This window comes from Lycium barbarum, chromosome 6 (assembly GCF_019175385.1).
Source record: "Lycium barbarum isolate Lr01 chromosome 6, ASM1917538v2, whole genome shotgun sequence".
Classification (NCBI taxonomy): domain Eukaryota; kingdom Viridiplantae; phylum Streptophyta; class Magnoliopsida; order Solanales; family Solanaceae; genus Lycium; species Lycium barbarum.
The window spans coordinates 101,347,391-101,372,164 of record NC_083342.1 but is presented as its reverse complement, the minus strand read 5'-3'; the positions used below and the strand labels follow the sequence as shown (position 1 = coordinate 101,372,164).

Below are 24,774 nucleotides of genomic sequence, written 5' to 3'. Positions count from 1 at the left end.
TAATGAAGGTGGTTCTGAGAAAAGTGTAGGAGATTGAGGTCTATCTTGCCGCACTGCACTCGTGTTGGATCCTCAAAAAATATAGTACTACTTTTGGAGTATCTAGCACGCACTCATTAATATTTTTGAAGAGTCCGGCCATGAAGAAGAAGATTAATTGTTGTGAACTGTTTTCTTGTGTATAGTTTTGTTTTGTATCTAAGAAGTGTAGAGTTTAGATAGGAGTATTAAACTTCTTTTGCTTGTTAACTTTTGATGTGTAGAAGTAGTTGTAGTAGTAGTAGTAATCCTTTGATCTGACTAATAAAACTTGTTGATTTTGATCAACTTTGAGTGCTCAATTAAGCTGATTCTTTTTGTTAGTCAGTAGTCACATGCTTAGTTTAATTGCAAGTATCAGTCTTGAAGAAGTTCATATATTACATGCTCTGCTTCATCTTTTCTGAAAAGAAAATATTTTTGCCAGTGAATTTTGATCAAGATATATCTTTCAAGTTTTTTGAGTGTCCTAAATAATCCATGTTCAATGACAAATTTATGAAAAAAGTAGTCACCTAAGCTCTCAATCCCAATTATTTTAACCCGTAACTTGTAACCCGTTTCCCAATTATTTTAACTCGCAAGCTCCCACGTAAGCTCTCTGCTAAAGATGATTGTTTGGAAGAGAAGACAATGAAGCAATGTGCTTAACCACGAGGATAGATTGCAAGCACATCATTTCGAAGAAACCACGAGGATAGATTGCAAGCACATCTTTCGAAGAAAATTTGGCATTTCATGTTCACAAATCTTCCTTTTCTTATTCATAAGAAGGGCAATTGAAGTTCCAATTTACCTGATATAAGTGAGTTTTCAACCAGAAACCCCTTTCACGAACTGCTAGCAGCCCTTTAAGATTTGCCCAAGAAGTATTGGTTTAATTTGAGTCCTGGATTTTCTTATTTGAATTAAGCCTCACTGTTATTTCTTCTCACAATTGCATTGTGACCTTAAATTTGTCCACCGAATACCAATTTTAGGATGATATTTGAATCTGAAAATCATGAAGCTCTTCCCAAAAATGAAACAATAAATACCTCATCCCATTCGTATCCAGTATGTATCTTGCCTGAAATATCCATGGTAGCAGTGTGCAACTAGAATATCATACCTGTGTGCCATAGGGTGTCTCTGACAATTCGTATACATCGTTAAAAAAAAAAAAAATCCCGATCAGAGAGCTTACGGGTAAAAATAATTGGGAAACGGGTTACGAGTTACGGGTTAAAATAATTAGGGTTGGAAGCTTACGTGGAACTGACATGGCTAATTTTTTTGTTTTGTGGAGTCCAAATCATACTTCCATCCCTATAAGGGCAAATTTATCAAGTATTCTAACGGGGAGGGCAAATTTAAATTATAAACCATACTTGGAGGGTAAATTTGACCCTTTGCCCATTATTAAACTTAGATAAAGCTCTACAAATGTTTAGAATATGAATACACATATAAATACCATATAAATACACTCCCTCTCTCCCAATTTATGTGATACACTTTCCGTTTTAATCTGTTAAAAAAAGAATGATATATTTCTATATTTAGAAATAATTTAATTTGAAACTTCCCCTTTTAACCTAATTAAATGATTTACAGTCACACAAATATCTATGACTTGTTTTAGACCACGAGTTTCAAAAGTCTTTCTTTCTTAAAGTCCTGTTGTGTCAAACTATATCACATAATTTGGGACGAAAGGAGTAAATAATTACTGTATGATGGCTTGTTTTGTTGGTACTTGAATATTAAGACGTATTAAAGTCTAAATATTGTGTTCTCCAAACAGCCGAATATACAGAACTCGTCTTTAGTTAAAAATTAATATATAAATCAAATTAATATATTAAATTAATCTATGTGTGGATATTTCCATTTAGAATAGAAGACAACTCGCTTATTGTTTTGAGTCTCATGATGAGGGAAATGACGAGACTCTCATCACAGCTAGTAAAGGAAGCTTCCCTTTACCATTTATCCCTTTGCCTGCTGTGTTATTTTTTATTTTCAATTTTGAAAGAATATTTGTACATTCTATGTGATCATCCACTTTTATGCTTATGGTCTATTTTACGCTTTGTTAGCCAGCTTGATCAATATTGGGTTGAAATAGAATATGGCTAAATTTGTGAGCTGAATATGAAATATAAAGACAGAGAAAGTTGATGATATATATTAAAACTTTGTATATGTCAATATTTTTTCTTTGGGGCCGGGAGGAGAGTAGTCAAACCTGCCAACAGTCTTAATTATCTGATTTAGAAGAAATAACCATATTATAAGTTGTTAAAAAAGAATAGAGAAAAGCAAAAAGATGACATCTTTGTGTTTGATCTCTTCCCTCTCATTTTTCTGCCGGTCAAATTTATTACTCAGTAACATCTATGATCTATCAGGATAGAAAAAAAATCATGACTCCGTAGATAGTGATATAACAGCTCGCAGCAATATTGAAAAGAGTTCTATACTGAATGATAACAAACATAACACCATTCAAACAGAGGAAATAACACTACAAAACAACATATAATTCCAATATTCAATACAAAGCAACATGTAATTCCAATATTCAAATAAAGGGAAATCCTGTTTTGGCATGATTACTGAACGTTCATCTTCATTAATAATAGTAATAATCCCGTGAGGGGCCAATGTAGCTTGCAGCATTATCCAGAGCTTGAAGCATGAGCATGTGTTCCATATGTTCTTCCTTCAATCTGCGCTGTGCTTCATAATTTGATATTTCTGACGATTCCTCTTCTTCTCCTTCTTCTGGTAATTTGTCTGCTGAGTTTTCGTCTGGCACCAATTCCGATACTGGCTTCATTTTGGGATTCTGGGCTGGTTTTTTCTTTGTTTTCCTAACTGGACTCTTTGTTGGTGCACTAATTACTTGTTCATTAATTGTTGTCTTGATTGGTTCTTCCTTTGGTTTCAGGATCCCTGCATTTTCTTCTCCTTCTTCATATTCTTCTGGTGATTTGTCTGCTGAACTTTCTGCAAGTTTTTCATCTCGTGATACTGTCTTCATTTTGGGATTCTTTGCTGATTTTTTCTCTGGTTTCCTAACTCGACCTTTTCTTGGCGTACTAGTGACTGGTTCATTGTTTGGTTTCATGATCACTGCATTTTCTTCTCCTTCTTTATTTTCTTCTGGTGTATCTGCTGAATTTTCTGTTACTGGCCTCATTTTGGGATTTTCTTTAGGATTCTTGGCTGATTTTTTCTCTGTTTTCCTGACTGAACTTTTTGTTGGTATGCTAATGACCGGTTCTTCCTTTGGTTCTAGGATCACCGCATTTTCTTTTGGTTTGTTCACATATTTGGAAATGCCACATTCGACATGTGTTCCAAAATCACATTCAGCACAATAATACAACCAATAATTCTGTTCTGTCTTGCCATGACACAGATCACAAACAAAAATGGTGCTTTTGTCCTCATGATCAACAGGGGAATCAAATATAAGTTTAAGTTCATGTTGGTCATGTTGGCCAAGTAAGACAGTTCGAGGCAAAAGGGCACATTGCACGTGCAAATCAAACTCGCAATGAGCACAACTTAAACTACACGATCTTCCTTCAGATCCACAGGCATTACAAGTAAAAGATCGGCTCGAATAAGTGGGAGTTGGAAGAAGGGTTAAAGGGTGAGAATGGTGAGAAGGGTGCACTAGAGAACGGGGCGCGTTGAGGCATTTGTCATGGAGGTAGAAATTGCAAGAGATGCAGCCATGAAAGGGCTCAAGTATGGGTTGCTCGCAGGCTTGGCATTGAAGTTCCTCACTGTCATCAAGAACAAGTTTTTTCAAAATATGATGGTGGCTGAAATGTTGGTTATGCTGATATTTCATGTCTCTCAATTTGCTTAGTCAATACGTTCTCAATGTGTGATTTCCTCTATATAGAAATGGTTTATATGGACTTATTGAAATTGAATTATGTGAATTTAGTGCTCCACCATTAAGTTTACTTAGAATTTTTTATTCTGGAAGTGATCAGCCTCTGACTTTTAGAGAATCTGAAGAGAATTTTCATTTTGGAAATTTTCAACCACCACGTTAGGTAACAGTGGCGGATCCAGGATATTGAAGTCGTGGGTGCTCAACAGACAGGCTAACTGAAGTTGTCGCGAGCACAATGTATAAATGTACGACTAATTAAAATTAGACCTAAAAAAACATTTTAACAAGTAAACTACAATACTATTATTTACTTATTTTATCCTCAGTATTTGTATACGATAGCTAATATATTATATCATCATTGCTTTCACTAGATTTATTTTTAAAATCAAATTCCACGAAAAATTATATATTAGATTTAGGTTGAAAATTTCTATTTATTTACACAAAATAATTTTAAACTATTCCCAATTAGCTAGTCTATGTCAGAAGATATACAAAAGAAAATGAATAGGGGCAATTATCTTGGCAAGAAAGCCAAATTGTTGAGACTAAACGAGGAAAGAAGACAAGTTTTGCTTAAAAAAGAAGCTCTTGGGGAGAATTAGTTTAGTTCTATTATTGCGGAAAAAGTAGTTTTGTCTTTTTTGGAAAAATAAGTTTAGGGGGACAGGAAGAAGATAAAAAGAAAAGGCAAATAAAGAAAACAAGGAAGGGAAAAGAAGGAAAAAAAACATTTCTGTTATGAAAAAGAATGAATATGGAAATTGGAAAGGAAAATAAAAAAGGAAAAAAATAAAGACAAAGCAAGGGAGAAAGAAGGCATTAGTAGAAAATGACAAAAGAAAGGTTAAGTCGGATTCGATCCTGCATTTTCATTGAAGAATGAGCTCCCATATCCAGCTTAAAACAAAAGCACCCACCAGTCATGTTTTGTCTATGGGTGCTTACGTCTAGTATTTGTTCCTTGGTTATCAATTCTCTGTGTAAAAATATAAATTTCTAGTCAAAGCAGTGGGTGCTTGAGCACTCATGGAGAGCCACGTGGGTCCGCCCCTGTTAGGTAACATGATGTGCTTGTTCGACTTTGTTTATCCAAATATTGGAAAGAAAATAAATGACAAGGAAGTAGCCAGTGGCAGCGGCAGAGTCTTATACGAGTAAATACGGGATCCTGAAACCACTAGCCACCCCGACCTAATTCATGATATGCCCACCAACTTCCTCACAAAATGCCTAACGTTAAAAACCACCTATTCGTCAAGATTCAAATTCGAATTGGTTCCTAAGGTTAGAGTCAAAACAATATTCTTGGTGATAGATTTCTTGAAAATGAATAATGTGAATTTATTCCTCAAGTTTACTTAGTATTTCTTCTTCTGGATGTCAACTTCTGACTTTTAGATGCTGAAGAGATGACATACATATAAAAGTAGGCTGAATGCGTGTGCCACCCTTAAAGTTGTCTCATTTTTTCATTTAGATACTTAAATTTTACTTTTTTTCCTATTGGAGACTTTATGTTGTTAGAAACTATACCTATTAATTAAACCCCTAAAAAATAGCCAAGCTTAAAATCTGAACGCGTGAAGTATACACGCAGATGACATGGAGAGAGACCAATTAGAAAAAGGCATGTGAGCAAAAAATAAAAATAAAAAAAAGAAAAAGAAAAGAAAGAGAATGTGGCTCTTCTTCACCAGGAGATACAAACCCTCAATTGTATGACTTCGTACCCATTTTTTCTATTTACAGAAGACCCAATTATCAAATCACAAGAGCATAGACCAACCTTGAAGAAGAATTGGTTTTGAGATCCCAATTAACAAAATAAGTTTTTGTTTGAATTCTCCAATTGGTTGTTGGTCTTCCTATAAAGTTGGAATTTAGTGTATCTAACTTTATCTCTGTTCAAGTTTCCATTAGGCTGGAAAATGAAAATGTACTAAAATCGGACATATGTGGCTTACCCAGTTCGAACTTATTTGCAAATTAAATTTTGCTGCTTTTGCCTTTTTCACTTTTTTTTTATTTTTTTATATTTATTTGATACATAATGAATAGAAAATAGTAATGGTGAAGTTGGGCAGTCGTCTCCATGGTTGCCGGATGGTGACCTTTTCGTGGTTTAAAATGGTGGAGATGGGCAAGGAGACGGTAATGGAATAGTGTATATAAGAGAGAAAATTTTAAAGAAAAATCGTACACTCTTCACACTCTCAAAGGAGGTGAATTACATTCATTGTGACATGTCAGCAGCTTGTGTCTGATTGACACATTTTTTATTAAGTTAAGTGTTTAATAAGAACAAGATATAATTTAAGTGTCTAAATGAAAAAATAAGACAAATTTAAGGGGTCTGGTAACGACATGGAGCAGTGTTTGGCATTGCAACGTGGCTCTCCATTTAGACTATCAAATCAAAGTGTAAGCTAGTTGTTACAAGTACAATAGGCTTTCCACGTAACATATAAGGAGTTTATAAAGATCTTAATTATTCTCATTGACTTTGTTATTCCGAATATTGGAAAATATGGCTGCTTTGACTTTGAAATCCAAAAATTGGAAAATAAAAGAAAAGAGCAACGGATATCCAGCCGATGATATTTTTTACTATATGATTGTAAAGAATTTTGGAGTTGACTACTACTTTTGCCAAATCTTTTGCAAGTCCTTTAATATTGTGAATGGGGTAACACGGGCTGGTTCGACTTTGATTTGCAACTTGCTATAAGTTTTTCATCAATCAAGAACTAATATGCTGAATCACTTATTTCTTTAGGAGTGAGAGTTACAGAGGGAGAGGACTTGACTATGTATTAAATCACTAATTAGAGAGAGATTGAAATGGAGAAAGACTTGACCTCGTCTTACTATAGGTTTAATATCTTCACATATTTTCGATGTTCAAGAAGCACTATTAGATTATCTTTTTCAAAATTAGTCGATATATTTAAAGTTAACTTTAGCCTAATATTAGTAGCCTCTTCAGGGGAATAAATTATCATTTTGGTTAATATCAAAAATTCAGTTTACATGTTATTTCAGTTTTGTCTTGCATGAAAATTGAAAAATGGAAAAACTTAGCGCAGTTATCATAACCTTTATATGCAAATGATTTAGCATTGTGATAGTGTCAACACTAAAATGTTTAGATTCATCTGATCATTCTTGTAGGCTACAATTTTAGTTTTCTTGTCTAGAAACGGATAAATACATGATATACACAAACTCCACCTTTGAACTAGGATGATCTATATATTATAAGTTTGAACAATGATTAATGTGGGTAAAAACTTTAAGCCTCAACTCAAAGGCGTATATGATGGAAATGTAACCCTTAATTTGTAATCGTATATATTTCTTCATTGATATTTATGATGCAAGAGTTGGAACATATAAAAGAATCCCTAAATTTTCACAACTCTTTTAGTTTATTTTGATCACTGATCAACAAGGAAAAGTCAAGTCAGTAATTAGTACGTATTCTAACTTGATGTAGGAGTAAACATTATGTAACTATGGTTAAATTATTACATGAATGTGTATTTAAAGTTTTAAACCATTACAAATCTATAACTCTTTTGATCTCTTTATTCAAATTTCACCTTATATCCATCGCACTCGAACTAATTATGGCATGACATCATAGTATCAATTTCTGCTGAAATGTGTAAAATTAGAATCGGGAGGAAATTTGGGATTGACTAAAATGTTGGTAATCTTGAATTCCATATGCCTCCGACTGAAAATTGGTGTTTAATTTCTTCTGCAATGTTTTATGCAAGCGCCCGTATAATGCATGATTTTTTAGGTTAAGGACTTTGGTCGATATTAGATTCTTCCTAATGGAAATAAATTAATTTTCTTCGAGTGACCAAGGCTTGTTATTAAAGGTTCATTGATTGCATTTGAGCCCTTCTATATATTTCGTCATATACATGATGATTGATGAGATATCGATGCTAGTGATTGGGGCTATAGCTTTGATATTAAATCTAATGAAAGTTCTGAAATTTTGTTTTGTTTTTTGATCTCATTTACTAATAACGTGAGAACTGATATGGTCATATCATTGATCTGACAAAGACACTGATTTTCGATCCAATGAAAAACACAAAAAATGCGAAAATCAAACAGTTGGACTAGAAACATAGGAACCATAGAGAAACTTGATCATCAAGATCACAAATAGAAAGTTGAAAGAGGGTACTTGAAAGAGAAATAACATAGTAATAAAAAAACATTTATTTTGCAATAAAAACTGAACGTCTCAGAGCGGATGCATTTTGATGATCATGAATACAGTTAGATATAACTGTATCTTCTTGATCCTGATGGTCAGATTAAATCCAGCGCGGCCTCTCTTCCTCGTGCCTCAATCTGAGAACGAATTTGAGCTGCAATAATCTGTTCATGAGCTTCATTTGCTGCATTTATCATTTCCAACATTGCATTTGTATTTCGATTTGGATTTGGACTTGGATTTGGAATTAGACGCTGTTGTTTGGGGGAAAGCACCAACTTCAGGAATAATTCTTGCACAGTGCAAGTGTGACCCGAAATCACAACCAAAGCAATAGTACAGCCAATCGTTCTTGTTCATTATCACATTGCACATATCACAATTGTATATGATACTCTTATCTTCGTAAGGAGAACCGAAGTGGAGCCCCAATTGATGTGGGTGTTTGTCAACAAGTATCGAGATTGGACAAGATGTGCATTGCAAGTGGATATCAAATTAACAACAAGCAGAGTTAAAGCAAAATCTGTTTCCAGCAGAGCCACAAGCGTTGCAAGTATAGGAACCACTTGAGTAAGCAGGAACTGAGAGAAGGGTCAAGTGGTGAGAAGGATGAGAAGAATGATTGAGAAAACGAGGAGCGTTGAGGCAGTTTTCGTGGAGGAAATATTGACTGATAGACTATGACGTAAATATTGTAAATATTCTCTTCCTTATGTATAGTAATTAGGTCCCATAATTTAGCCTAGTATCATTATGATAGTGAGATACCTACTTTGTATATAATGACTTTCATACATCAATACAGATCACAGATTGATTTCCTACATGGTATCAGACTAGGTTTCTCCTAAAAACCCTAGCATCCTAAACCCTAGCCGTCCACCTCCCTCTCTCCTAACCCTAGCCGTAGCCGCCACCCCTTCGTCCTCCCTCTTCTCTTTTCAATGGCTGACAACAAAAATTTCCATTCTGCTTTAACCGTCACGAATGTGAAATATTTAATCCCAATCACTCTAGACATGGAAACCGGCCATTATCACGAATGGGCGACACTATTCAAAGTTCTAGCCCGCGTCCACTCCGTACTTGAACACATCATACCACCAACTGACACCACTGAACTCACCGCGTACAACGCAACAAAGGCGGCTAACCTTCCGCTCTGGAAACGGCTAGATGCGGTGGTCCTTCAATGGATATACACCACCGTATCCCATGATATTCTTACCTCTATTCTCGTGGCGGATGATGTTGCGGAGAAGGCTTGGAATCGAGTTGCTCAACTTTTCCAAGATAACAAGCACTCAAGGGCAGCGTACCTTGAAACTGAATTCACCACCACAAAATGGCCGACTTCGGCTCGGTTATGGCCTATTATAATAGGCTCAAGTCTCTCGCAGATCAGCTTGCCAACGTGGGGTAGCCGGTGTCCGACCAACGTATGGTCTTGCGCTTCCTTGCAGGCTTACCGGAGACATATGCACACTTTGTCACCACCATCCAGTAGAAGGATGTGCTGCCCTCTTTCTCTGAAGTGTGCTCCAGACTCAAGCTCGAAGACGGCGCAGCCAAGGAACGTGCCCGCGATTCTAGTCCCGTGGCTCTACTTGTTGATAATGATACTCCCTCCCCGCCACCTGGTGGCAACAATAATTCAACTAACCGTCGTGATAATAATCGTGGCAGGAATTCTAACAGGAACAAGGGAAAGGGGAACAATAACAACAACAACAACCGCGGGAAATCCGGCGGCGGCGGCGACGGACAGACCAGCCACGGCCAGTGGCCGACGGGACAGCCACCGAAAGGGGACTACTACTGGCCTGCCTGGCCGCCCCAGCAGTGGCCAATGTCCCCCTGCCCGTATCCGACGAGACTGTGGCAGTAGCGTCCCACCACACCGCGGCCCAGCAGTGGCATTCTCGGTGCGGGTCCACGACCTCAACAGGCCTATTCCATGCATGGTCCGACCTATTCTGGGTACACTCTGACAGACGTGGAGGCAGCCATGCACACTCTGTCCATGCATCAACCGGATGATAATTGGTACATGGACACCGGAGCGACTTCCCACATGACTGCCAACTCAGGTACTCTCACGTCTTATTTTAATTTGAGCAATAATTCTGGAATCATTGTTAGTAATGGTAGCACTATTCCAATTCGAGGCTATGGTCATACATCCCTACCCCCACCTAATCCCCAATTACGTCTCTGAAATGTCTTGCATGCTCCAAAACGCATCAAAAACCTTATTTCCATACGTAAATTCACTAAGGACAATAATGTTTCTGTTGAGTTTGATCCTCTTGGGTTTTCTGTGAAGGATTTACCGACGGGGAGCCGCCTAATGAGATGTGAGAGCACCGGGGAATTGTATCCTATCACTGCCACAAAATGGACCACTCCACCATCCACCTTCATTGCCGCATCACCTAGCTTGTGGCATTCCCGACTCGGCCATCCGGGAAATGCTATCCTTAGTTCTCTTCGTAGTAATGCCTTAATTGAATGTAATAGGGCCCGAACTTCTTTTTGTACCTCTTGTCCTTTGGGGAAACATGTTAAATTGCCATTTTATGATTCATTGTCATTTACTACTATGCCATTTGATATCATTCATAGTGATTTATGGACATCTCCTGTTTTAAGTTCTAATGGGCACCACTATTATGTTTTCTTTCTTGATGATTATAGTAATTTTCTTTGGACTTTTCCAATCTCTAACAAGTCCCAAGTCTATTCCACTTTTCTATCTTTTAAGGCATTAATACGAACTCAATTCAAAAGAGACATTAAAAACATTCAATGTGATAATGGGCGGGAGTTCGCCAATGGGCATTTTCAATCCTTTTGCGCCTCAAATGGTTTAAATTTTCGATTTTCTTGCCCCCATACCTCTCCTCAAAATGACAAAGCGGAAAGAAAAATTAAATCCATTAACAACATAGTGCGCACTCTTCTTGTCCACTCCTCCATGCCCCCCTCTTTTTGGCATCATGCTCTCCAAATGGCCACATACCTCCTTAATGTACTTCCCACCAAAGTCCTTGGGTATAAATCACCAACGCAAGTTCTCTATCAACGAACCCCCTCCTATTCTCATCTCCGGGTTTTTGGGTGTCTATGATATCCACTTTTCCCATCTACAACTATTCATAAGTTACAAGCAAGATCCACCCCGTGTGTATTTTTGGGCTATCCGTTGAATCATAGAGGATATAAATGTTATGATTTATCCACCAACAAAATTGTTACGTCCCGTATTTTTACATATTGGTACAACCCAGATGAACTATGATAATTTAAGGCCAAGATTATTTCGGGATTTGAAGTCGGGACTTTTGACCATTTGATTTTATTTTGAGATATAAGTTATGTATGAAATTGATGGCATTGAACACTTAGAAAAAATTGGGACCAGAATTTATAAAATTGGAATTAAAAATGTGGTGCAAAAATGCCTTGGTGGCCATGTAAGTTGATATGGTCCCACACCTTGTGTGGCCAATTTTAATTGGTCCAACACATTGTGTGGGCCAAAGACAATATGAAGATATTTCTTTAGGGGACTTAAAAGATGAAACCAAGTCTTCTTTTCTCATTCACTCATTTCAACACTTAGAAGAGAAAACAAGACATTGAGAGCCTTTTTTTTTTTCCACTGTTTCGGCCAGCCAAGGGGAAATCCAACCCCCATTTTTAGCTTCCCTAAAATTATTTCCTTGGTGTTAACCCACTAATTTAAGGTCCCTAAGTAGCGTGGAAGAGTTGTTTGGGTCATCCAACCATTAGTAGTGCCCATTTGCAAACCCTAGCTATTGAAGGAAGTGAAGAACAAAGGTAAGATTTCATCTTGTTTATGCATTGTGAATCTTGTATGCCTATTGTAGTATGCTAAAATGGATAGAAATCATGAAATATGGAACGTTGAAGTGGGGTTATGTGTTTGGTATGTTGGCCGTGTATATGGGTGTGAATTGAATTGATGAATTTATCCTTGTAGCATGTTAAAGTGTTGTAGAATGGAGAAGAGAATACAAATCGTCAATAAATGTATATATGTGTGCAATGTAGCTGTGTATAGCCCCCAAATAATTGGCAAGGAATTAATTAGTGTCGTTTAGCGTCGTAATGGTTGTTGTGATGACTTGTATGTTGCAAATGAGAGTTAAATGTCCCGAATTGATATAGTAGGCGTCGCGGATTGATTTGGAGGACTTGGTGCACTTAATGCAATCCTTATATATAAGAATCATTAACATATGTATATGTGTAGCGTGGACGAATGTGAGTCTTATAATGTGTCGAAGATCGCTTTACTATCGTTTGGTATTTTAGTTATCGTCGATACGAATTCTAGTTTGGAAATGAGCTTTAAATGACTTAAGATTAATATTGAGATTGTGCGGGCTGATTGGAGAGTCATTGTGCGTTGACGTAATTTGTATATTTTATAAAAAATCATATCGTTATATTGTGGATTGTGACGCAAAACATGACTTGAAAATGAGGAAAAATGAAAAGAGGGCTGCTCGACTAAAGGGGACTGTTTTCGGCCAACAGTGGAAAATTTTTCGGATCGTTGGAAATATTGTGTGAATTGTTTAGAATATTCTTGAATGTTGTTAGTATGGGCTTGGGTTAATAATCGAATGTATGAGCGATGATGTGGCTTGAATGTAAGCCGTCGAAACGAATATTTGGAAAGTTGTTGAAAGATGTAAAAAGGAAGCTATTAATGTTGTTTTGCCTTTCGAATTGGTTATCAATGTTACTAGGTTGGTTATTGTGGTTGTTGTTGTTGATTTTGAGCGAGATAAATTCTCGGGATGGCCTATTTACAGGGGAAGTGCTGCCGAATTTTCTGTAGAATTTAATGATTAGTTTGGAATGAATGACTTAAGTGCCCTTAACTAATGTTTGGTATTCGTGGTGTAATTGTAGACCTTGGGGAGCCCGAGGCGTAGATTCGGGTTAGCTTTAGATTGGCTATCTTGGAAGTGCGTTCGAGGTATGTAAGGCAACTTCCTTTCTTTTTTTGGCATGTCTTAGTTTTCATAGGCTAAATTAGAGCCTTAAGGAAAATTCTAAATCCGAAATCTGAGCATGTTATGATCCGTATATGTTCTTTGGCACTCTTATGTATGATTTGATGAAATATGAACCTTTACGTATTCGAAAAAAATCGCTTTTCGAACTTTGCGCAAAAAGGTTTCACTTTAAAGAACTTCAAAATTTCCGAATGCCATATCTTTCACATAAATGCTCGGATTGCTCCAATATATATTTTTATAAAAGTTTGCATTACGTATAACGAGTATGTTTTCCATAAGCGGGCCCGACTTGGGTAAATTCCCGTCCGTGGGTCCCGCGACTTTCCTTTATGTAATTCGGGAACTTTTGAAAGAATTTGTTAAGACTATTATTTCGATTTTCAATTATGATCATTTTACTTATGTTTGAATTTATGAGGATGATTTTATGCATATGACTACTCACGACTCTATTCGTGCATTTTGTTATTCCCTTTGCCGAGTCCCGGGCCGGTTCTGTTATCGTGCGCATTTTGATATACTCCGGAGTTATGCTGTGTTTATGGTTCACCGAGCTACTCGCAAAAAAGGGTCGGGTTCCACCTATATCTGGTGTTATGCTGTGTAAGGCGTTATGTTGTGATGTGATATGTGACGGGGATACGGAGATTTGAGACTTTCTGGTGTTATTCTGTGTTATGGCGCCATCGACGGGTGGGCGACCATATTCTTCTGTACCCGATGCATGACTTACATGTTTTTGAAAGTAAACAAATTTTGATATGTTGGATTTGCACTTATGTTTGATACTTCCATTTCGTTTATATCTCAGATTTGCTTTCTGTACATTCTGTTTTGCATACTCAGTACATATTTCGTACTGACCCCCTTTCTTCGGGGGGGGGGGGGGGGGCTGCGTTTCATGCCCGCAGGTACAGACGCACAGTTTGGTGATCCACCGGTTTAGGACACCCCCTTTTTGCTGTTGGAGTGCTCTTCTCCTTTCAGAGCATATCTTTTGGTATATATTTTTGTTCGCTATGTATGTATATATATTCGTTCAGGGGTACGGCGGGGCCCTGTCCCGCCATATGATTCGTTTGGTCTGTTAGAGGTCTGTAGACGTATTCGTGGGTGTGTGTGCCTACCTCTGCTCAGATGTGTTAGTATGAGCCTATTCGTTATGGCAGCCTCGTCGGCGTGCATTTTGTATATGTTTTGGTTATGGCAGCCTTGTCGGCGTGCACTTGGTATATGTTTTGGGGCCGTCGTGCCATTTGATTGCCTTGTCGGCTTTTGATACATTTGATAGCCTTGCCGGCTTTTTGACATATATATATATATATATATATATATATCCGCATACGGTTGCGTTGAGATGTGTTTGAACAGTTTGATATGGTTTTAGACGGCATATAGTATTTATGGCCGTATATGCTATTTGTGTGTGTGATTCGATTGAATAAGTACGTCAGGGTGCCCAACTAGGGCGCCAGTCACGGCCTACGGGGTTGGGTCGTGACAAAAATCATCATATCAAGGCATGTCATCTTTGAGGAAACTCAATTTCCCTTCTCCAAGTTGCACTCACCAACCCCAATTTCTTATGATTTTTTGGACCATAGGATTTCTCCATATACCCTACATTTTCTGTCACAGCCTACTCTACCCGTCGTTCCCTCGGTCCAACCCCTCCCCCCCACTGCCCAGCAGCCCCTCACCCCCACTGCTGCACCCGTTACCACTGCCTAGCAGCCCCTCCCCCCCACTGCTCCACCCGTGACTGCCCAGCAGCCTTTCCCCCCACTGCCCAGCGGTCCAACCCCACGGTCACTGCCCAACAGCCCGTACCCCCCACTACCCCACCCGTGACTGCCCAACAGCCCACCTGCATGGTCACTAGAAGCCAACATGGTATTTTTAAGCCCAAACAATCGTTTAACTTAAATACTTCCAGCACTCTCTCCATCTCGCCTATCCCGCGAAATCCTGTCAGTGCTTTAAATGACCACAATTGGAAAGCTGCCATGGTTGATGAATATAATGCTCTAATTAATAATAAGACGTGGGAGTTGGTTCCACGTCCCATTGATGTGAATCTTATTCGTTCTATGTGGATTTTTCGTCATCAAAAGAAATCTGATGGTTCTTTTGAGAGGCACAAAGCCCGTCTTGTCTGTGATGGCAGATCTCAACAGGTTGGAGTTGACTGCGACGAGACTTTCAGTCCGGTTGTCAAACCGGCTACTATTCGCGCTGTCTTGAGCATTGCACTTGCACACTCTTGGCCCATTCATCAGTTGGACGTCAAGAATGCTTTCCTACACGGTAATCTTAATGAGACTGTTTATATGCATCAGCCTATTGGGTTTAAGGATCCAAAGCATCCCCATCATGTCTGTCTCTTGAAGAAATCGTTGTACGGACTTAAGCAAGCTCCCCGTGCATGGTTCCAACGCTTTGCAGACTATGTCTCCACTATTGGTTTTTCACATAGCCGATCTGATCACTCTCTCTTTATTTATTGTCGAGGTTCTGACATTGCTTACATTCTGCTATATGTTGATGATATTATTCGCACAGCTTCTTTAGATGCTCTCAGAAAATCCATCATGTCTCTGCTTAGTGCCGAATTTGCTATGAAGGATTTGGGCCCTCTAAGCTATTTTCTGGGTATTGCTGTTACCCGGACTTCACACGACATGTTTCTCTCTCAGAAAAATTATGCAACAGATATTATAGAGCGTGCGGGCATGACTGCCTGTTAGCCAAGTCAGACACCGGTCGACACCAAAGCCAAACTTGGTGCCACGGCCGGGCCTCCTTGCGATGATCCCACCCAATATCGTAAGTTGGCCGGCGCGTTGCAGTACCTTACATTCACAAGACCAGACATCTCCTATACGGTTCAACATGTATGCCTTCACATGCATGATCCAAATGTTGCACATATGCATGCTCTTAAACGCATAGTTCGATACATTCAAGGTACTATTGAGTTCGGTCTCCATCTGTACAAATCCTCCATTGCCTCTCTTGTTTCTTATACAGACGCAGATTGGGGTGGTTGTCCAGACACTCGCCGATCCACATCCGGTTACTGTGTTTTCCTTGGCGATAATCTCCTCTCATGGTTATCCAAACGGCAACCTACTATGTCTAAGTCGAGTGCCGAGGCCGAATACCGTGGCGTCGCTAATGTCGTCTCTGAGTCCTGTTGGCTTCGCAACCTTCTTTTGGAGCTCCGTTTTCCCATCCAGACAGCTACATTGGTTTATTGTGATAATGTTAGTGCCATATACCTATCAGGTAATCCATTTCAGTACCAACACACTAAACATATTGAGATGGACATACATTTCGTATGTGAGAAAGTTGCCCGTGGAGAAGTTCGTGTTCTTCACGTCCTGTTCCGTTACCAGATCGCAGACATCTTCACTAAAGGTCTTCCGCGCGTGCTCTTTGATGATTTCAGGGACAGTCTAAGCGTACGACAACCTCTCGCTTCGACTGTGGGGGTGTGATAGACTATGTAATAGTCTACGTAAATATTGTAAATATTCTCTTCCTTATGTATAGTAATTAGGTCCTATAATTTAGCCTAGTATCATTCTGATAGTGAGATACCTACTTTGTATATAATGACTTTCATACATTAATACAGATCACGGATTGATTTCCTACATTGACAACTATTGCAGCCATAGAAATTAGGCTTATTAGTAGTGTTTGGTTGCTCACAAGCGTTACAGGTAAGTGTTTCAGCTGGATTAGTCACTATTAGTTTCAAGATGTGGGGATGGCTGAAGTGTTCTTTACCTTGACATGTCCCATTTGTACTCTGATTCTGTCTTCCCATTGATTTCCTTGTAACTGTTAAAAGACCAACTCCATCTCCTTGTTATTTAATATAATGCTTAATAGTAGAGTATTTAGTTGTTAGTCTAATCCTTCATTTTTACTTAGTTAATTGCTGCGCCAGTTACCAGTTCCTTAGCATGTAATACCACTATTATTCTTAGTGCCTAGTGGTTAGTGGAAGTTTCCTAGTTTTGTGGTTAGTAGGTCTGTTGTATTAGTAACTTAATATGATGCTAGGTTGGATGCCTATATATAGGCTATCATCTACCTTAAATATTAGTAACTGCTAAGTTACTTTATTAGCTTTTGTTTGTCCCTGTCTTTTTTCTTCAAATATTTTGCCTTTGAATGTTAATTCATTAAAAAGCTTCACAGATTGTTGTCTGTGTTCAACAATTTGGCATCAGAGCAGGGTTCTTCTGTGGGAAATCATTTACTGTAGTTTTTTTTTTTTTTGAGATTTTTATTGTCGACACAATGACGGACCTACAAGCTGTCAGCGGAATGAAAAAGCTCAACAACAGCAACTACAGTACATGGTCAACTTGCATAATGTCTTACATGCAAGGGAAAGATCTGTGGGAGGTTGTCAACGGTAGTGAGGTGACACAACCAGCAGCAGCAGATGCAAACGGCACATTGCAGAAGTGAAAAATAAAAGCGGGAAAGGCTATGTTTGCTTTGAAGACGATGGCCGAAGAGGATGTGCTAGAGCACACACGAGATGCCACCACCCCAAAGCAAGCTTGGGATACATTCGCCAAGCTATTTTCAAAGAAAAATGATACGAGGCTCCAACTCTTAGAGAGTGAATTACTCTCAATAGAACAAGGCAACATGACGATTGCACAATACTTTCATAAGGTGAAGATGCTATGTCGAGAGATTTCTGAGTTAGATCCAGAAGCTCCAATCGGAGAGACAAGGATGAAGCGGATCATCATCCATGGTCTGAAGCCTGAATATAGAGGCTTCATTGCTGCTGTACAAGGGTGGCAAAATCAGCCGTCACTTGTAGAATTCGAGAATTTTCTAGCAGGTCAAGAAGCCTTGGCGAAGCAAATGGGAATGGCTTCACTGAAGGGTCAAGAGGAAGCACTCTATGCCAATAAAGGAAGCTGAAATTTCAAGCAGCATGATCCCAGTGGATCTAAGAAGAATGATGACGAGATGGGAGGTCGTCAAGGCAAATGGAGCACTCGTGGAAGGGGTGGTTCGAAGAGTCATAGCCGGGGCAAAGGGTTTGAAGGGAAATGCTACAATTTCGAGAAGAAGGGACATATGGCCAAAGATTGTAGGTCAAAGAAAAAGACTGTGGAAAGTAATGCTGCCACTTCCAAGGTTGAAGAAGAATTGGATGCTGAGGCTTTCTTTGCGGCAGAAGATGAGGACCTAGCATTTAAAACTATAACATCCAGTCAAATTGATTATGAAAAAGATTGGATTGTTGATTCTGGTTGCTCAAATCACATGACAGGTGACATGGAAAAGTTGCAAAATTTGTAGGAGTACAAAAGAAACAGAGTGGTGGTGACAGAAAACAACTCGAAGTTACCGATAGATCATGTAGGTAGTACAATTGTTTCTCCCCAGTCTAATGAAGAACTGCCGCTTCAAAATGTGTATCATGTCCCAGGTATGAAGAAAAATCTACTTTCGGTAGCACTATTAACATCTTCTGGACATTTTGTATTGTTTGGTCCACAAGATGTGAAGGTATATCGTGACCTCGATGTTATAGAAGAGCCGATGATGAAGGGACAAAGATTACAATCGGTCTACGTGCTATTAGCGGAGACCGCATATGTAGAAAAGGCAAGGAGAAATGAGACTGCGGATTTATGGCACATGCGATTAAGTCATATCAGTTATTCCAAGCTTGATGTAATGATGAAGCAGTCAATGGTTAAAGGACTTCCCCACATTGAAGTAAGATCAGATACTATATGCGCAGACTGTCAATATGGAAAAGCTCACTAGCTACCATACAAAGAGTCCAAATTTAAAGCGAAAGTACCACTAGAGTTGATCCATTCCGATGTTTTCGGACCAGTTAAGCAAGCCTCCATTGGTGGGATGAGATACATGGTGACATTTATTGTCGATTTCTCCAGGTACGTGTGGGTTTATTTTATGAAGGAGAAGTCTGAAACTCTTTCAAAATTTAAAGAGTTCAAGGAGGAAGTGGAAGCAGATGTGGGCAGAAGAGTTCGTTGTCTACGCACCGACAAGGGGGGAGAGTACATTTTAGATTTATTCTCAGATTTTCTTCATGTGTGCAGAATACGCCAGCAGTTCACATGCTCAAGTACACCACAACAAAATGGTGTGGCAGAAAGGAAGAACCGACACTTAGCTGAAACATGTCGTAGTATGCTTCACGCCAAAAGTGTTGCTGGACGATTTTGGGCAGAAGCAATGAGAACGGCTGCATTTGTGATCAATAGGCTCCCTCAGCAAAGGTTATGTTTGCTATCACCTTTTGAAAAATTCTGAAGCATGAAGCCTACTGTTAGTTATTTCAAAGTTTTTGGATGTGTATGCTATGTGTTTGTACCTGATCACTTACGTAGCAAGATAGACAAGAAGGCTATTAGGTGTATCTTTGTAGGATATGAAAATCAAAGAAAAGGGTGGCGATGTTGTGATCCAACAACGGGGAAGTGTTATACTTCTCGGAATATGGTGTTTGATGAAGCTTCTTCATGGTGGTCTTCGGATAAGGAAGTGTTACCAGATTCCGATGTTTTCAAAGGTGTGGTGGACTCGTCCCACATCCAGTTGAGTCTAGGTGAAGTTGAAGGTGCAGCTATTGAAGATAATGTTGAAGAAGGCGTGACTCAAAATCCTTGGCAAACTGGTTTGTACCAACAACCAGAAGAAGGCGAGCAATGTGGAGAAAATGCACCACCTCCACTTAGAAGGTCAACAAGAACCAGAAGCACAATCCCAAGTATGCCAATGCTGCCATAGCAGAAGAAGAAAATGAAAAAGAACCAGAAACTTTTGAGGAAGCTTTTCAAAATTCGAAGTGGATTAAAGCTATGGAGGAAGAAATCAATGCGCTAGAACGAAATCAAACTTGGGAGCTCGTGACAAAGCCGAAGGATGTCAAACCTATTTCTTGTAAATGGGTTTACAAGATAAAGCGTCACACAGATGGATCAATTGAAAGGTACAAAGCTCGTCTTGTAGCTTGGGGTTTTTCTCAGCAATATGGACTAGACTATGATGAAACATTTAGTCCAGTGGAAAAGCTTACAACTGTTCGGGTCCTACTTGCACTTGCAGCTAGTAAGGATTGGAACCTGTGGCAAATGGACGTAAAAAATGCATTTGTGCATGGAGAGTTGGATAAGGAGATTTACATGTGTCAACCGATGGGTTTTCAGAGTCGAGATCATCCCGAGTATGTGTGTAAGCTTCGAAAGGCGCTCTATGGATTAAAGCAAGCGCCGAGGGCATGGTATGGTAAGATTGCTGAATTTCTTACTCATAGTGGTTATTCAATAACACTAGCAGATTCCAGCCTGTTTGTGAAAGTTGTTGGCAGAAAACTAGCTATTGTGCTAGTATATGTGGATGATTTAATTCTAACAGGAGATTGTGAAGAAGAAATTCTCCGTACAAAGGAGAATTTATCAGTAGGCTTTCAGATGAAGGAACTCGGACAGCTCAACCATTTTCTTGGCTTAGAGGTTGATCGCGGTGAAGAAGGAATTTATTTGCATCAGAAAAAATATTCCAAAGATCTGTTGAAGAAGTTTGGGATGTTTAATTGCAAACCAATATCAACACCGCTGGAGCCAAATGCTAAGAAGTGTGCTCATGAAGGGAACGACCTGGAAGATGCAACAATGTATCGACAATTGGTGGGTAGTTTGATCTACTTAACTTTAACAAGACCCGACATCTCTTACGCAGTTGGTGTGATGAGTCGATACATGCAAAATCCAAAGAAACCTCATTTAGAGGCAGTTCGAAGGATTTTGAGATATATATCAAGGGTACACTTGGATATGGTATTATATACAAGAAAGGTGGAGATTGTAAGTTAGTCTGCTACTGTGATGCTGACTATGCAGGTGATCATGATACCCGACGATCGACTACTGGATATGTCTTTATGCTTAGGTCTGGAGCAATTTCATGGTGTAGCAAGAGACAACCAATTGTGTCGTTGTCAACGACAGAAGCGGAATACCGAGCAGCGGCAATGGCAGCTCAAGAAAGTACTTGGATTATAAAATTGCTGAAGGATTTGTATCAGCCAATGGAGCATGCAATTCCGTTATATTGTGACAACCAGTCGGCGATACCCTTGGCGGAGAATCCAGTGTTTCACGCTAGGACTAAACATGTGGAGGTACATTACCATTTTCTTCGTGAAAAAGTTCTCGAAGAAGAAGTGGAAATGGTGCAGGTCAAAACAGAAAATCAAGTTGCTGATATATTCACGAAAAGCTTGAGCAGCAATAAGATTGGAAATTTCTGTCGTCAGCTCGGCATCATTGAAAGGAAAGAAGCAGGAGTTGAGGGGGAGTGTTAAAAGACAAACTCCAGCTCCTTGTTATCTATATATATAATATAAAGCTAGGCATAGACAAGGTGATGTGACACCTCTCTATAGCCTAAAAAGCCATTTATCTTTTTTCTCCTTTTTTTGACATTTTCTCTAATTTAAAAATGAACAACTCTAATTATCTCTTAATTATTGTGCTAAATAAAACCGTTTATTTCTTTAAAACTTCTGGTGGCTTTTCACTATCCAGAACGTGAGCTATATTAATTGTCTTACATTGCATGTCATAAAGAAAAAGTAAATAAAGGCATAATGCCCTGCCCTCACCATAAAAAGTAAGAGCAAATGGAAGATCAGTACGCTGTCTCTCAAGTTCCCATTTAAAATTACGTGGAAGACTTTGGTATTATAAGCCTAAATTTTGGAAAAAGGTCATACCCACCATTAGAAGATACTAAAATATCATTGAACAATATGAGAAATTGATGACAACTTTAACAACGAAAAAATGGCGGTATGGCTACGAAGGTGGCAGAAGTGATGGCGGTGAAGGGAGAAGACGTGGAGATGAGTAACGCTAAATTCTCCGGCACAAACATTTGGGTATGTGCTTAGTATTATTTAAAGTAAATCATAATAAAATTTTATACATGATAAACAAATTGAAGTCTCGCAAAGTTTTTCCTATCAAAAATCTCATAGTATACTCTTTTCTTTCTTTCGGTTGAATTTGGAGTCGTGATGCCTTTATTTTTTTCGTGTGTTTTATATGCAAGAAGTTGGTGAAAAGTTGTACCGAGTAATTGGAAAGATTGATTTTTTTAAGAGATTGGTGTATTAGAAGGTGATGTTTTATACTTAGTGTATTTTTTTGGAGGAAAATTAATTTTGTTAATGTTTAGAGCAATGATTGTAGTTGCTCTGTATGTGCCAAGTTAAGGGGAGAAAGAAGAAAGGAAGTTGAAAAAAGATTAGGAAGAAAAACAAGGCAAGAAAAAGAACAACAAAAAATAATAGGAGAACTAGATTAAAAAATCAAATTTTGCTAGCTACACATGACAATCAGGATGAACAAAGAAATATACTTATTTTCAAATTCAATGAGGTCCAATATGTCCAATATCCTACGTGTTGGAAAACTGCATTGAAAATGAAGTTGTAGTAGCCTTTATTTTTTTAGTTTTCACATTCCTCTTTTTTTCTTGTAACATGTTAAAATTAGGAAAAAGGTATTGAAGTACTAATTTCTATCTTTAAAGGGGAGAAATTAAATATTTACCTGCTTTTACCCACATAAAAATCAAAAAGTTAATTGTGTCAGAAACAAAATGTACCATTTATAAAAATAAAGATGGAGTTTTAAAATTTATGTAAAAAAAATTAGAAAATATATTTCCTTCTTCATAACCAAAAAAAAAAATTGTTGATAATAAATTCATAACTAAAGATCTCAAAATGATATTGTTTAAAGAATATTTGAATACGTAAAATTATACAGTTGTGAAGAGAACAGAAAGGTCAAAAAATATGTGTAAATTAAACTTTATGTCTTAATATACAAATTTTTATTTAAATATCATTTCAAAAATTTAGTAAAGTACTTTATAATCGCGCGAAGCGCGAACAAATTTACTAGTTTAATATAATACTTAATAGTAGAGTATTTAGTTGTTAGTCTAATCCTTCATTTTTACTTAGTTAATTACTGCGTCAGTTACCAGTTCCTCAGCATGTAATATCACTATTATTCTTAGTGCCTAGTGGTTAGTGGAAATTTCCTAGTTTTATGGTTAGTAGGTCTGTTGTATTAGTAACTTAATATGATGCACGTTTGGATGCCCATATATAGGCTATCATCTACCTTAAATATTAGTAACTGCTAAGTTAATTTATTAGCTTTTGTTTTTCCCTGTCTTTTTTCTTCAGATATTTTGCCCTTGAGTGTTAATTCATTAAAAAGCTTCACAGATTGTTGTGTCTATGTTCAACAGTAACTAATTTGTTAAAATCAGTAATCAGAGTACAAGTTCAGTGAATTACCACTAATTTGTAATTCTAGTTATAGATGCTAATTTAGGTATGATAATAAGTTACTCCTAATAACTTGGCCACGTTGTTTCCTTTTGTATTCGCGTTCCCCCCCCCCCCCCCCCCCCCCCCGGTTCCTTCTCCCCCTCTTTATTAACAACAATTTGGCCAATTGCTATTCAAAAGTGTATTTAAACATCTGGTAAGAGTATTGACTGACTTAACGCTGTTATCCAATGGCTACTAAAATAATGGCGAGCATCTTTGTTTTGACCAAGCCTAAATGTTGGCTTCTTGTTGGTTTTTTGAAGTTAATTTCCTTATTCATTTTCTCTCGTCGCTTATAAGGTATATATGACCAACGAGGGTTGTGGTGAAATAGTAAGTACTCCTTTAACATTAATCAGACGTCTCGAGTTCGAGTCATGGCTATGACATCGCTTTGTTTGGAAGTGTTTACCCCCATGAGACTTTCCGATGCAAATCCGAATTTAGTCCAGCTCCAATGCTGATCCCAAATACTGGGTGGAAAGCCAGAAAACCAACCAAAAGAAAAAAGAGAAAAGAAAAAGTTCTGTCTGGATTTATAGATGGTCGTCTCTGTGATATAAACTGCAAAATACCACCGATTTCGGCAGATTGGTAACTTGGAAAGTCAACTGTATTGTGGTCAACAGTCTTCTGTTAGACTCTTTGCCCTTGCAAGTTGGCATTTTCATCATTCATTATCCTAGTGCTGACTAATAATTGATTCATTCAGTTAGATTTTGTTCTAATCCGTATTGATCATCTTCTGAACATTGGAGTTTGATTATTGTAATGTCTCAAAATTAACTTGCCAGATGAACAGTCATATGTATACTTGATTCTTATGCTTTGGTCACCCCTTAATTCTTTTAGTGTTTCTGGTGACATGATCTTTTATTTTGGCAAAACTGCACTTTTAACCCTTATGTTCAGTGGCGGAGCCAGGATTTCCGCCGAGGGGGCTCAAAATATAAAAAAGTAAACATATGAAGAAACCTAAGAGGGTTCAACATCTACTATATATACATAAAAAATAATTTTAACCTTGTAAAAACAGTGTTTTTTTCTGCCAAGGGGGTCCTCGGCATAATGTGGCTCCGCCACTGCTTGT

At 38.2% G+C, this 24,774-nt stretch overlaps 2 protein-coding genes across 2 annotated transcripts; one reads left to right on the top strand and one right to left on the bottom strand.

Annotated features, from left to right (window-relative positions):
* Positions 1-2,523: 2,523 nt before the first annotated feature.
* LOC132645063 (uncharacterized) lies at positions 2,524-3,898 on the bottom strand. The gene has a single exon (XM_060361829.1). The coding sequence runs from the start codon at positions 3,887-3,889 to the stop codon at positions 2,657-2,659; it is 1,233 nt and encodes a 410-aa protein (XP_060217812.1). The 5' UTR covers positions 3,890-3,898; the 3' UTR covers positions 2,524-2,656.
* Positions 3,899-18,256: 14,358 nt separating this feature from the next.
* On the top strand, positions 18,257-19,066 carry LOC132644263 (uncharacterized). The gene is made up of 2 exons (XM_060360849.1): positions 18,257-18,563; positions 18,723-19,066. Exons 1-2 carry the CDS (start codon positions 18,257-18,259, stop codon positions 19,064-19,066), a joined length of 651 nt encoding a protein of 216 aa, XP_060216832.1.
* The last annotated feature ends 5,708 nt before the right edge of the window (positions 19,067-24,774 follow it).

Bases quoted from the DNA above. Each gene is read 5' to 3' on its own strand.
- LOC132645063 (XM_060361829.1), bottom strand. From the start codon at position 3,889: ATGAAATATCAGCATAACCAACATTTCAGCCACCATCATATTTTGAAA.
- LOC132644263 (XM_060360849.1), top strand. From the start codon at position 18,257: ATGGGAGGTCGTCAAGGCAAATGGAGCACTCGTGGAAGGGGTGGTTCG. The intron at 18,564-18,722 runs GTGACATGGAAA...ATCATGTCCCAG, and splicing joins TTGCTCAAATCACATGACAG to GTATGAAGAAAAATCTACTT.